The sequence below is a fragment of the Amphiprion ocellaris genome, chromosome 9, assembly GCF_022539595.1.
Source record: "Amphiprion ocellaris isolate individual 3 ecotype Okinawa chromosome 9, ASM2253959v1, whole genome shotgun sequence".
NCBI lineage: Eukaryota > Metazoa > Chordata > Actinopteri > Pomacentridae > Amphiprion > Amphiprion ocellaris.
Genome location: NC_072774.1, coordinates 29,159,076 through 29,174,065, shown reverse-complemented (window position 1 = coordinate 29,174,065; position 14,990 = coordinate 29,159,076). Strand labels below are relative to the sequence as shown.

Below are 14,990 nucleotides of genomic sequence, written 5' to 3'. Positions count from 1 at the left end.
GGTGGAGAAGGCCAGACTTCTCCCCGCTGCAGACCAGGCTGTGTGGTGCTGCTGAGCTCCAGGCAACGCTCCAATCCAACCAGATGTAAAAACTATCCAGCTCACCAGGGAATTCCCTTACCTCCCCTCTGAGTCAGAGTGTAGGCTTTCCCTAGCTCGCTCTCCCACTCTCTCTCTCCCTCTGTTTGTCTGTCTGTCTCTCTCTATTTTCCCTGCCTCTAGCACTCATTCCATCCATGGAAAGCAGGGCAAGCCAGAACACACTGCAATAGGTGCGCCAGGTATGCCTTCCTACTCCTGTGCCAAAAGAGCTGTTTGGGCAAACCAAAACACTGACACAAAACACATCATCAAAATAACAGACAAAATTGAACCAAGCGCCAAACAATGCGGACGGAGGTGCAAATTTTCCTAAAATGCCGACACTGTGGCTCTGCAAAAGGCACAACAAATGACCCATTAAATATATTTGTCAAAAATAAATGCAGTGAAAAAGAATGCTTAAATTGCAAAAGAGTCAAAAAATGAGGACTTATGTGGTTTCTTGAGTCTATAATTATGTATCTACAGTGTGATTATCTTGCACTTCCTTCCTTGTGTGGTCAAGGATCAGCTGAACAACTATTATGGAAAGAAAGTTTACCTAAAAGCGTCACATCTTTGGTCGGGACAAGAAGAAATAAAACCTACACTTGTCATTTATTCAGTAACTGAGAGTAAACACCAGGTCAGGTTGTATGATCGCTTCTATGCACGAGGTCACAAGCAGGGTTTCTAAGGAAGCCCTGCTGCCTTTTTTCTGCTTCTCCACTTCCTCTTCTCTGCCTACAATCTTGAAGGTCTCGTCTTTTCCGTTTGGCCCCTCTACAGGGAATCCGTTGTGGATGACTCACTGAAAACACTTCCTACTGAACAACGCAAACAGGCCCGCAGGCTAGCGGCTGCAGTGGGTACACATGTACGCAACAACAAACACACACATGCACATGCAGTGGATACGCAGCGTTTGCATCACTTATCCTGTGGGTGATGGAGTGGAGCAGTGGGGATGGACGTGGCATTTCAAAAGTAGAAGTAATTATTTTTCAAGGCGTATTAAGGTTTTCCCGCAGTGGCAACGGCGACGAGCTCATTTGATACTGAGGACATCTCAGAGGGGAACAGAAAGACAATCAAAACAACATAAAGGGAAGGAGAGGGAGATTAAAGGAGACAAACAGAGTGAAACTATGATTTAACATCACAACAGGTTAAAAGAAGGCATGTGGGTCTCTCATTTATCAACGTTCCCAAAAGGCAATAGCACCAAAATATCTCGGCGTCCTCAAACTTCTATGGCTGTCCCTCATTTGCACCAATGCTACGTTATATTTCAGCTCAAACTATTGTATAATTAAACTAAACTGCACTAATATTAAGCAGACCAAAATAGTGGACCTTACAACAGACACAGTCCATTGTACAAATTCCATGTGCTTTTAGATTTGTAAATGTTTGACATTTGTTGCTTTATGGTTTTCTGAGCTTTAAAATATGTCCCTCATGCCATTTTAAAAAATCTCTCAATAAAGGTTGCTTGATGTTCAAAGTGATCATTTTCTTACTTTTAAGACAATGCCAGTGCCTAAAATTACAAAAAGCTAAATTTATGTTCCAAGGATAAGTGTTTTTGGCTTTCTCCGTTGTCTTCCCTTAACTAAGAGGTTTTATTGGGACAATCTTGCAAATATTAATGGCATCCATTATTTAGGAGTCCAGCAAGTACTTGACATACGCAAAAACCTGCATATGCTTGTGCTAAAAGCAGCTACACCATGCAAAAATGAGTAGCAAATGGAAACAGTTGGAGAAACACATGTATCTATGATTTATAGCTGTCTCATTTGCACTAATAGGCTTTTGTGCTGTGTGTGATCTTCCCCCTGACTCAACTTGGATGATTTTAACTGCATATAATTATTCACACAAGTTGGACTGGGACTCTCAAAAACCGTCTGTTGCTCCTCAGGATTTGCGGAATTTTCTGGAAGGTGTTTATTGGAGTCAATTTTGGAAAGTAAGCAGCCATCCTGACCTTCGATGGCAGTAACCATAATGGCTGTCACCACTGTGGCGAAGGCAGTGATTGGTGTTGTGCCGTTACAAAGAGCTTGGCTGTACGTGCACATGTGTGTCCTACTGCGTGTGCAAGCACATGTCTGTGAGTAGTAATTATTGCGGCGCATTGCTCGGTATTTCATGAGTGCATTTAGTCATGAATTTTTCCAGAGGAAAATAAAGTTATTGAATAAATCTGTAATATAATTAGGATTTTATTGGTTTCTTTTTTCCTCATCCCAGTTCAGTCCTTCTAAATCAACAATCAGAGCAATGTTAAGTCTGAGAACCTTCATGAAACAGCAGGATTCTCTGATTAAAATGCCAACAGACAATATTTTACAGTATATTTCGGACATAAGTACTTTTCCACACTCATACTTGCTCATACATAGTTGCCATTAGTGAGTGATGTGTGTGTTCCTGTGTGTGCATGTGTGTTTAGAGAGTGTCGGTCTGTCTGTAATGGGCTTTTTGACTTAGGAGACCCTGGAAGTGGTGGGTCATTAAAGTTTACATAAAAGCAGACTAAGTAGTAGGCAGACAATCTTTCTTTCGATCTCTCTCTCCCTCTCCTTCTCGACACCACAGAGACGGAAAACAAACCACTGAAATGTCAATGGCAGGCAGGAGTGTGGGGATCCCGCTAGTGTAGCGCTCCACACGGGCTAATGTCTTTAGCGGGTATCGAGGATAGAGGTAAGAAAAACGAAGAGTGAAAATAGAGAAAAAGGAGGAAACGGAGCACCGAGGTAGGACGAGTGGGCGAAAGAAGGGAAATAGAAACTAGAAGGGGTCACAGGTCTGAAATAGCAGGGGGATGGAGGGGGAAAGGAGTTGTGTATCTGAGGGCTTTCCTCTCCAGGGGATCCCCCTCCATGACTAAAGAAAGCCAGGAGGAGGGAGACCCCATATTACCAAGTTCATCCACCTCCCCTCACCCCATTGTTGCTGCCTCCTTAACCCCTGAGGTGCTCAAGAGGAGACTGATCAAAGAGGGCAAAGGGAGGTAGAAAAATGACCAGTGGAGAAAAGAGGAACAAACTGAGTGAACTTTGTGAGGAACAATTCAAGCATTTTCAAAAGATTCCGAGTACATTTAGCAGGAGTTTTCTAACCTATTATTGAATTTAAATTAAGAATCACCTGATGATCCTCAAAGGACATATGATGCATTCAAGCATAACAATTCTGAACACGTAGATGCCCTATTTTGTTTTCTACTGCACATACTATGATGATCTAAAGCAATTTAAATCATTTAACACAACCCTGAAGAACTCAGAATTAGAATGCTTTTCCTCCAGGTTTGATGTGTTTAAAGTTGCTAACATTGTCTGAAATAAATGGAAGATGCATTATTTAATCAGTATTTAGTATTCTGATTTCTGCAGAAATATGTACTAAATGTATCTGTCAGTCAGTTTTCCATTTTTGTTGTAGACTATGAAGGTCTGATTGTAAAAGGTCTTTGTGGAGGCATTTTTTTTTTTTTTTTTTGGATTTTTTGAATATTTGTCATATTGACTGAAACTGTGTGCACAGTTCAATGGATCGACAGTATCAGCACACACAGGTTGAACTAAGACCAGGAAAGTCAGATTCTGTAATTAGATATGTTTTGTCTGTTTTTTAGATTTTACCATCCTGTTTAACTCCAGGGTGGTTTTTGTTTCTGTCACATTTCTACTCACTGTGGAATCAGTTTTCACTACAACATTAAGTTCTGCACCTCCACGGAAACAACACAAACATGGCAAGAATAAGAGAGAACTCAAAGATGTGTTGGGTGCAATATGACACAGGTGTGCAGACATATGTCACAAAAAAGAAAAATTGAAAGCTGCATTTCTTCCATTATGTATTTTTGAAAATTTGAAAAAACCTACAATCAATATGCATAGCTTTTCCAAGAACCCACAGGTACTACTGATACTGGAAAACATCCACTTACTATAAATATTTTACCATCTACATTTTTACTTTCTTTTCTATATTTGTCTCCTATCTGCTCTCTGTAAACACAGCCTGCAGTTCAACACAGTTCAGCTGAAAAGTACCGAGTCTTTGTCACAAGAGTCTTGGTCATCACCAGTTCATACTCATAACTTCTCTGTTGCACCAAGGACCACAGGATTTCATTGTTTTTAACAGGATCTGGTGTATAAACGGTTGATTTTAAAATGTTTTCATATTTTTTTTGCAATTTTTAAAATGTGACATGTAGAATAATGGGTTTTCGAAGAAATATCCTGATTTTAAGCTTGGATTTGGTTAATTTTTTAATTTGAACCACATGTCAAACATCAAAAAACTCAACATTTCTTTCTATTTTTACAGTTTTTTACTCTAACAAATGCTGTTATTTTGGTGAATTTTTAGAGGTAACACACCTTTTTTTGATCTTAGTCTCAAAGGGAAAATGATGGTAAGTATGTAGTGTAGTCTAACACAGAGAACTTTGAAATCAATTACTGATAAATTAGCGGATACTGTCATCAGTGATGAGTATCATTTGTGATCTTCCTCCCTTGTTTTTCCTTACTTGTTGCTCATCAGCAGCAGCAGTTAAGTCAAGTTTTAACAGAGGTACCACTGTGCTCCACCTTTGTTTTGATTTACTGGCTGCAATCAAGGAAATGATCACAATCATCATTCAATCTGCAATGTTGACCAGTGGACTTTTCTAAACGTTGCTCCCACCCACGCAAGTAGGAAACACATGGCTAAAAAATCTGTACAAAAAAAGAAGAAAAGAAAAGAAAAAAGAAAAAGAAATAGCCTTTTAACCATGCAAACGTCAGACAGTCAGGATGAATGTCTGCTAAAATGGACCGAGGAGAGTTTTAGTAAAAGTAAGTCAATGAACGGGTTAACTGTCAAAAGCAGGGCAGTCAGGGAGGGAGGGACAGAGAGGGAGAGAGGGAAAGTGAGAGAAAGAGACGTTGCACATGCCCTGGTTGTGATTCATTCCTTAACTTGTGGCGAGCACCACTGAACAGGCAATGGAAACTTCAGCAAATGTAAATACGCTTTGGTTAAAAATATAGTGGCTTAATGCACACCACATGTGGCTCGCTGGCGAGTCCTGCTCTATTTTGACGGGAGGAGAGACGGAGAAAACGCGACAGAGGAATAGAAGGAGAAAGACATTCAAAAGAGATATTGGGGAGGGAAATTGAAAGGCAGAAAACATGGTCGTGGAGTGAAGCTTACCCTGGGCCTTCTCCACAAACACCACCTTGGACTCAGGGAGGAAGTTGAGACCACTGAGAAGCATCATTTTGCCCCCGGTGGCAGGGAAACTGTCCACACTCTGCTTCTCCACCAAGGGAAGCTCCTGAGCTGAGCGCTGGGCTGTTGAAGGACAGAAACACACATTTCAATGCCACATAGACTCACTGAATGATCTCCATCTATTAAAAAACACAAGCCCAGCTCACAGCCAGTACAACATGAGTTCTTGGTTAGAGAAACAGGCTTATCAACTTTATGATGATGATTTCATGACCCCTGGCTAAGAGGTTTTCAGCCAACAATTGCTCTTTAAATGACATCGAAAAGGGAGCACAACTGATGAAAACAATATTTTTATGGTCGGGTCCTTGTTCATTATTTTCCCTCAAGCAGCCTATGACCAACCACCTGCCTCTGCTTTCTGTGAAATGACGTTAGCTAGTTACCTTTGACCTCTGGAATTTGGTGACTAGATTAAGAACCAGAGACAAACACTATGGGTTCATTAATACTGTGTGATTTTAATCTATTCATTTTAAATAAATGTATTTAATAGCACTAAACAACTTCAACTCTCACCAACTAATCTTCTGTAATGATGAACAATTACAGATGAACCAACTCAGATTAACATCCACTAATAAACTACAGTTATTTTGGACCATAAACTGTAATGCCAGTTCTGTCTCACCAACTTTAATTGGCTTCCATGGGTGCAAATAACATCACACTTCTTTATACAAATGAATGACAAAGAAACAGAGGTTCCTTTCAATGCGCTCATTCAACTGTGCCAAACCTGGAGCTGGTAAATGACCTTTGTGGAACCTGTGCTAATGGGGTAGGCTTACCACAATACCTTGTGCATTCACTCGTAAAATGTGAATTTGAGATAGATAACATGTGTGTTTGGCATAACGCATAATGCATCTATTGCCTTGGCAAATACCTTTGATCATATAAAGCTTACTGGGTGCAGAGGCGCTGAATTTGCTCCAGCAGGTAATAAAATAGTAGCACAGTTTATTGGATTACAACAATAGATGCCACCTTTTGCCTAAGTGGAAAGCCAAGAGGAAAGGCATGCCAGATTCATATTTATTTCTGTGTGTGTGCGTGTGTGTGTTTGTGTCCAAGACTTACAGCATTCAATGGGGTTGGAAGCAGTCTGCAGGGACACTGTCCGGCCGTTGGGTTGGTTGATGTGCACACGAAACACCAACCTCACACGAGTGTTTTTACGTCCGATGTCCGTTTCTCCTTTCCGAAGCTCAATGTCAGAATTACGCAGCTTCAGGATTCCTGCACAATCAATTCTAGAAAAAGAGGAACAGGCAAAATTTACCACATTCTGACATTTAACCAAGATAATAGAAAGGTGAAGTTGACCTGTTCATTATAACGGAGCAGCAGCTTCAAGAAAGCATTAGTTTGTGTTTTCTCTCCTATGACACACCCAGGAATCGCAAAGGATACTTTCTATATGATATTTTATACAGAAAGTATGGATTAGGGTTGAACTGGGAGCATATTTCTTTAGATTTCTTTACTCTTGGCTGTTTAAACTGAGACATGAAGCAGAGGTACTGTGCATTAGGACCGGCAGTGAAGTCCCCATTGGTGTTACAGATCATGCTCTGGAGGTTCACTGGAGCATGACCGTGTCATTATTAATCCAGCATGTCATCAAAGACAAAGTTGGACATTAATGACTTTACATCACAGTTTTCAATGGTCACAGTGGTCCAAGAATTAGCCGTTCCCCACAGAAACCCTCTGGACCGAGCACGGCATGGCTTAGAGTATCGCACGAGGTCCACAGTACGCAGAGTCACTTTGCTGTCAAGCCTGCCTTGTCCTTTCACACCATTCCCTTCAAGCATTTTGGGCTTAAACCACCGTTAATCATTACCACATGTAGCAATACACCATTTACTAAACTGTCCGTCTTTATTTCATTTCACAATTTGGGAGGTATAGGGGTAAAGTTTCTTTCCCTTTTTCTTTGTGGAAAAAAGGCCTTCATATGAAAGCGAGGCCTTTCGTGAATTTAAATAAAACTAGTGTGGCTGGTAAAAAAGTGAGGGAATGCAAATGGGATATGGTTTGGCATTTCAGTTATTTTACATGGTAGCTGTTTGGGCCCCATTCCTGGAACATGGTAAATGTCAGGTTTTATACCAGTCTGCTTTTCCCTGACTTTAGTTAGCACAATTTCAATAAAAAAGAAATAACATGTACCGTCATTTCCCAGTACCTATTGCTTATCAGTCTTGCATGATCTAGGGTTTTGTCATGGACACAGTTGTAAACAAACATAAGATAATGGAGATAGTGGAAGAGTTAGAAGCCACTTTCTATAGTCTACAGAACATTATAACCTGGTATAGAAAAGACAAATGTTGAGAAAGTGGACGTTAGATATAGATAACACATTAATGATAGTATTCTCCACCAGCAATAACAATAATAAGGCAATATATGAATTAAAAACAACTCCTGCATTGTAACTCAAGTGATAAAATCAACAACTTATTCTAAATGTAATCCTGCTGATTAGGCTATAGTTATGTGTCATAGTTAGATTTTGTAGAGACACTTTATATGAACTGACCTTTTTTGTTTAAGACAAATTTACCTAGAAGAGGAAACAAAAGCAAGATCAAATCTGTCTCAAAATCTGACTGCAAGTCTCGACTGTCTGCATCCCACACAGCGAGCAAACGACTGCTGGCACGAGTGCACAGAGATGGATGCAGGTTATCAAGGCGACTGTTTAACAGTTCGGTGGAAACAGACAGTTAAAGGGTTTTCTTCATTTTTGACTGTTTAGATTGTCAGGGGAGAGAAAGGGAAGTTTCACTCCTCTGCCTTTAGCCCGTGTGCTGACGACAAAGAGGAAAAGAAACTCCGTTTTGAATGTGATCTTTATTTTTTTTTAAATGCTAACTTAAGGGACACATTAAGTCAAACGGGTGAGTGGTGTCCCTAAATATGTCACGAAATAAAGGATACTGTGGTATGGTTAGAGACGATATTGTAAGACAGTACAAATGTTAAATTCATTCAGCCAAAGAAGGCCAGTGTCCAGTCAGGAAGCTCTTATGTCCCATAAATACCTTCATAAACCCCAAGCTTTAAAACAAACATTAAATTATGTCCTAGAAAAAAAGAGATGTTCTACCAATTCCTTTTATAAAAGAGATTAGGATTCTAAAATTGAAATAGTGAAGGATGAACATGAGGTGCAGTAAGAGGTAATGGCCTTATGTAACCTACGCTCAGATACAGTGGCTTTATCCATAACACAGAGTTCTGGGCCCCAGTCCAATAAATTCACTGCTGCCTAGCCTGAGTGGAGCCCCAAGACAGGAGCTACTGCCTGGATACAATGCAGAGCACAGCCCCTTGGATTACTGCAGGTCTGGAGGGAGGATCAGAGAGGACAGCCTGATGCCTCAGCTGAGCAAACTGATGCTAATGTTTCTTAAGGTAAACTACTATTAGATTTAGGAAAGTACTACTCTCTATGACTCTGACCACACTTTCATTTCCAGAGAATCAAATAATATATGTTTATTAGTTTCTGATCCTTCTAATAAGAAGACCATAACCCCCACTGGCAGAAAAGGGAAATTAGCTCGTTATCTAGCTTGTTATAAAGTAAACATATAGTCCGTGGCCTTAAAGATGGAAACAGAGACTGTGGTGTCACCCACTGGTTTGTGAAGCACTGTTTTGAAGCTTCTAGTATGGTATTTGCTCAGTCTTTTAAAACCAGATGTAATGAGCAACTCAAAGCTACTGTGCAGGGAAATACAGTATTGAGATCCAGCTTTATTGTCTGTTTTACCCTCAATGGGACAATCATTTACAAAATGAACCTTGTGCTATATTCAAAAAGTCTCGAAACTAGTTATTAAGACCATAAACTTAGTAGGAACATTTTTACTTCGGTAATAAATCAAGGGAGAAGTAGGTTTCATTTCTCATAGACTTCTATACAAGTAGACTTCTTGTGCAATCAGAGATGTCGCCCCCTGCAGGCTGTTAGAAGTTGTAACATACTTTCATTTTAGTTGCTATTTTCAGATCCAGTCGATTTTTTTCTACAGCTTTTGGATAAACATCAATGAGCTTGACAACAATGCTGTTGTTAACTTTGACACGAGTGAAATGGAAGACTTTCTGCAGCTTGTAGTCCTACAATATGCTACATTTCTATTTATTTTATCATAACCACACACACACAGTCATATTCTGTCTCTTTCTGAGGACATTTTGACATTTTACTTCAATGTTACTGAAATAAATTTTGCCCTTTTGGTTTTAAGATCCTGAAACACTGCATGCCTTATAATCATGGATTACTGGAACATTTAAATAGAACGAAGCCAGTGTTAATGTTACTGCTAACACCCACTGTTTTTCCAACTGTGGCAACTCAAAATGTATGCAATAAAAAATATGTTTATTTAGATTTTACATAGTAATTGATATGTTTTTAATAATATATAATTCTGTGTGGTCACCACCTGACATTGTTGTTCGACTGCAGTTCTGCTGTTTTTCTTTGCTTCTGGTACTGCAGGATATAGGGCTGTGATTAATTGGCCCCATAATCAGGGTCATCCTTTTGGGAAGCAGTATTCTTTTCACAAGACCTGTTAGTTCAGTACGGATCTTCTAATACATTCATCTTACTGGCACATATTAGCCAAGCCTAATGTAATGGGACCGCATCTTACTGCTACATTGTGGGATTTTCAACATTTCATGGCTCTGAGAAAAATCCACATTCTACAAGTACGAGTATTTAACTTTTAAAATCTGTGCAGCATTGGTCAGAATTAAGTCACCCATGGTCTCAGTGTGTCAACACAGAGTACTTACTTTACTTCCTTAGAAACTGTGAATCCCTCGGGGCGAAACTACAGACCTCAGTTTTGAAGGCCTTTTTAAAAGTGTGTGCTGTACAGTACCGATCATCAGCCATTCTGTTTGTCAAGCTAAAGCACAGATGAATGTGGAAAGAAACAACGGTGTGTGTGTGCTTGAAAGTAACGATTAAGGGAGAAAAATGTGGAAAGAGAAAGGTGGAAAGATGGATAGTGAACTTGCGGAGGTCTAAGAGCACTCACATGGCTCTCATGTTGTTTTCAGGCAGCAGAGGGATCTCCAGAATTTTGGTGTTGGATTGCATGACTTCATGGCTGGCGGTGGAGACGGTTTTGCCAGTGATGCGGTGGACCTGGTAGAAGGCATGCGGTCGCAGGAGGCGGTCGTCTGCAGTCCCTATGAACAGCTGCAGGGTGAGCGGCTCGCTTTCCATGTAACCGTAAAGCTGGCGGGAGAACAAAGGGACCCAGGTAAGAGGCAACATCAGGTTTTAAGACCCCCATCTCTGGCAACCCCTCATTTAGAACATTGAAACTGAATGCACATCAGCTACTGATAGTTAAAGGGGTTTTTAATGATAGCTCTGACATGATAGAGGGGCTGTGAAAATAAGGCTCTTTTTATTGTGTGCTTTTTGTTTGGTTTGGAGACCCTTTTTCAGTGGTCTGTGAAGTTCTCTTTTTCCCAAGTTATTTCTACATTCCTTTAGGAGAGGCTGAAGAATAATGTTTGTGCCTGTGGTATGGACCAGCCTGGTGGAGAAGATGGCTTCTCATCACTTCACTCTTCTTTAAAACCTCACTGTTGCTATTAAAAAGGTGCCGACAGAGAGGCAAGCAGTTGACAGTGAGTCACTGGAAAGAGACCCTTACAGAGACAAAGTAAGAATCCAGGTCAAACATCTCTAGTCTGTTTCTTGGTGTGATGTTCTCATCATAAGCTTTGAAGAAGTAATGGTTGTGACAATACAACTGTTCCACTATAAATACAGAGTAAAATCAAAATAGAGACACTGGCAATTCATACTTATGTCATACACACATTAATACATACATAGCACTGGAAACAAAATCATGACATGCACATTTGTTTAACATTTTTCCAGTCTTTCTATATTGAATCTCACCATTCATTTAGAGTGATGTAAAGGTTTCTCTGCAGGTACAGTAGTTAAAGCTGAACACCTAAATCTGATCAGCAACAACACCAAAATACTTCATGAAGCGCTGCATGCAGACATGATCCAGCCCCTTTTTGCCTTTGGCCAGTTATGAACATGCATTATGATTTCCATTAAAGCTCAGAGACTGCGTCCCACTGTGATGAAAGAGACTCCTGTATCAGAACCACCACTTCAAACAACTGCCACTTCCTCTAGCAGGCCTCCATTAGCTGCCACTGCTCAACTAATAAAAAGATCAAATCTTTCAAAAAAAAAAGTGAAGAAAAACTCCATGCATAGCTTGAACAATCCTGTTGACTTTGGGGTCAACTGCACTTCAAATACGAACTTCGACTGCCAATTTGCATTTAGCGTATCCTAGATCATTTTCTGACACTGTCTAACGTAGCATAAATTGATGATTTAACCAAGTGTGTAATGGTTGAAAAATATGAACATTGAGGCAGGGCTTCAAAATCCGAAATGTGTTGAAAGACAACTGATACTTTGTGAGTGATTTCTGACCAGAATAATTTGCCAACCAAGTCATTTCTGGTGGAAAAGAGTCTTAACACCAGAGACCTCCCAGGATATTCATTCATTTTGCAGTGCAGAGCGGTCATATGGTCATAACAGCGGATGTTCGTGTGGGCTTAGAAATCTCTCCAAACCTAGAAACTGTCAGGAAGCTGCAGAAACCATCTGGTGCACAGAAAATCGAGAAGACCAACTTCTCATCAAGCGGACCTCTGCAGATCCACCCAGGTGGCTACTTGACCACATGTGACATTTACTGTGAGGGATCAGTAACTCAAAGCCACGGCTGACCAAGTCATGGCCATCTGAAAAACCCCACAAATTGGTCAATTACCACAGCACACTGCTTCAGACCAATTTTCTTTGAGCGCCGTCCGAGTGAAAACAGTGGTCACGTCAAATGGAATAAAAGACCCCTGTTGTTTATCTAACTCACTGAGTCATCTAAGAAAATGCAGACCACATGTAACCTATGACATAATCTGATTAATGGGTTTATAATTACCTTTGAGAGGGCAAGCAATGATGGGGTGTGAGGAAGAGCAAGGTTGGTGGAAGACTGTGGAGCTATGTCAATGGAGGTCTGTGGAAATTAGTGCTCCAAAGTCACGGACACCTAATGCCTTTGGTTTGAAAACAAATTGGTCTGGATACTGTATTAAAAGGCGTCTGGTCTGGTAATAAACACAAAGATTAAATGCCTTTGGTCTGTCGTGGACGACAGATTGTCTGGATTTGGGACAAGGCAGTGGATGTGTTTTTTTTCTCTCCAGTTATACAATATTCAGAATTAATTATGTTGAATAAAAATAGGATATGACCAGACGTTGGAGTAGAGTATATATCCATATGTCTCAATAATCTAAGCACAAGTGGTTATCTGGTTTTGCTCTTTGATTCAGATATCAAGGGAGTGTATAGGGAGTGGTAAAGCTAAGGCTGTCATTCATCTCCAGTTCCAGCTATCATATTGTTCTCCTCAGCTCCCCATAGTGTCTCTAGCAGCTGTCTTGACCTGTGAGCTAGTCACACATGCTAGTCATCAGTGAGTTAGGCCGAGGTCAGGAGCTTCTTGAAGTCTTGGCATCCTGAGGGACCACTTCATCTACACAGTGATCTCACCAGCAGACCCTGCTCCCCTTGTTATATTTTACTTATGGTGTCACCAGAAGTAATTATCCGTAGCCGCACATGCTACCAGTTACTGGCGCATTGACTCGCGGGAGGGCTATGGCGGAGCATGAGGTACAAATCTGAAACACCAGAGCGTTAAATCGCATGACGTTTCCTTATGATTTAATAAAATACAGGCTGCCGCGCTACAAAGCCGTGTCGTCTGTCACTTTTTTGCCTCGGCAGGCTTCTTTGGGTTTCTCTCTGACCTCCAACCATTACCTCAGCCGCCACGTGGCTGCATGGAGGCCCACGAGAGGGGGAGGATGTGGGGGGAGAGCAGAGCAGGCAGAGGGTGCGGGGGGGCCTTTATCTAGTTCACTCGGTAGCATACGATGACGGCGGCGTCCTCACTCGTAACCGTAGCGACCCCATGGAGGTAGAGGAAGTGATTAATGAGGTCAGGTAGTCCTCTTGGTGATGCTGGTCTTCCCAGCAGCTAAAGAAGGCAGTCTGGTCCCCCCTAGGCGACCTCCCTCAATTCCTTTACCATATGTGCTCCCCTGACCCTCTCCCTACGGTCCCTCCTTCGCTTCTGCTAAACTTCTGTGATGCTCACTCAACTACACACCACAAGAAGAGCGCAAAACTTACTTCTTCATTTTATTCTCAATGGGCGAATAACATTGAGGGAGCTGAGATTGTGTAGTAAACTCTAAGTGGGGGCTGATGACACACACCTGTGACCTCAGCTCTGTATTTGTCTCGATGCTGCCTGCGAGATTGGATCAGAGAGTCGATAATTTTGACCAGATGAGTTTCTCTTGCTATCTGGCACACGTACTGTATATTTACTTTGAGCTAATCTAAACCGAGTTTAAATCGAGGCTTGATTTGCAGCTGTTTCTCTGTGCCAGCTTTGCCACTGTGTCAGCTAGATCCATTTACACCTCACACCGCAAGCCACTGTAGCACGAACCATTTCTGATAGCTGAGCCTCAAGCAAAACATTGCGGATATGGCAGCTGACGCATTAATTGTGTAATTGTTTGCAGCTGTATTGTCTGGGTCAGTTGTGATGATATGGAGGGTGAGCTAAAAAGGGAGAGGAGGGTGTACGCTGTCCTGCTTTCCACCATTCATCTCCCATTTGCCTTTGGACCATTTCACATCCATCACCACTAAGTTTCAGCCCTTGGGATACAGTTCCATATGTTGTTTTTTTCATTTTCTTATTTGCTTCACTCAATGAAAATTGGTCATGATTAAATAATTACAGAGGGCAATATTTCATAAGCTAAATAGAAATATTTTCATAGCACATTTTATCTTTAATTTTCTTCAGCAATAGTGACATTCTCAATGCTGCCTGCACCTGGCCTCAATTGTTCAAAGAAAGGACTTTAACATGTAAAGTTTAATAATGACTCGATGGTAAATTAGATGTGTCTGGCCTGGCTAGAAATTAAGTGTGAATACACTCCACAGGCCTGCAGTGGGCTGCCTTCTATCGCTCTGCAGCGATTTCATCACTGCCTGGAGAAATGTCATGACTCGTAGAAGTCCACGTGGCGCAGAGGATTGGGGAGAGAAGAAGGAGAAGATGACTGGGTGCAGCAGCAGTGGAGAGGGGGAGACTGAGGCAGGGGAGGAGAAATACAACAGCAGATTCAGGCTTTTTCCCATTATCACGCTCCCCTCTCTGTCAAGTGCTGACACACTCACACAGCCAGCCTTTGCTGTACCCAATTAAATGTACACTCATCCAAGTTGTCTCTCCTTCCAGACTTTACTCCATCACCCTCCTGCCCTGCTAATGTCTCCAGTGCCTCATATTGAATGCATAAGGCAACATATGCAATCTTTTAATGTGCTGCGTTTCCATGACTCCAAACGCTGCTCCTTTTATAAGCAACCAAACAGCTATATCCCTCAAAGTTTTTGT

At 41.3% G+C, this 14,990-nt stretch overlaps 1 protein-coding gene across 4 annotated transcripts in view; it reads right to left on the bottom strand.

Annotated features, from left to right (window-relative positions):
• The window catches only part of LOC111564871 (nuclear factor of activated T-cells, cytoplasmic 1-like), a 63,542-nt gene that overhangs the window by 37,437 nt on the left and 11,115 nt on the right, over positions 1-14,990 (bottom strand). For all 4 annotated transcript variants that reach the window (XM_055013835.1, XM_055013836.1, XM_023264723.3 and 1 more), the window contains exons 4-6: positions 10,476-10,678; positions 6,478-6,650; positions 5,314-5,454 (exon numbers count right to left, since the gene is read on the bottom strand). In XM_055013835.1, the coding sequence (XP_054869810.1) occupies positions 5,314-5,454; positions 6,478-6,650; positions 10,476-10,678 (517 nt within the window). The remainder of the gene's footprint in view (positions 1-5,313; positions 5,455-6,477; positions 6,651-10,475; positions 10,679-14,990) is intronic.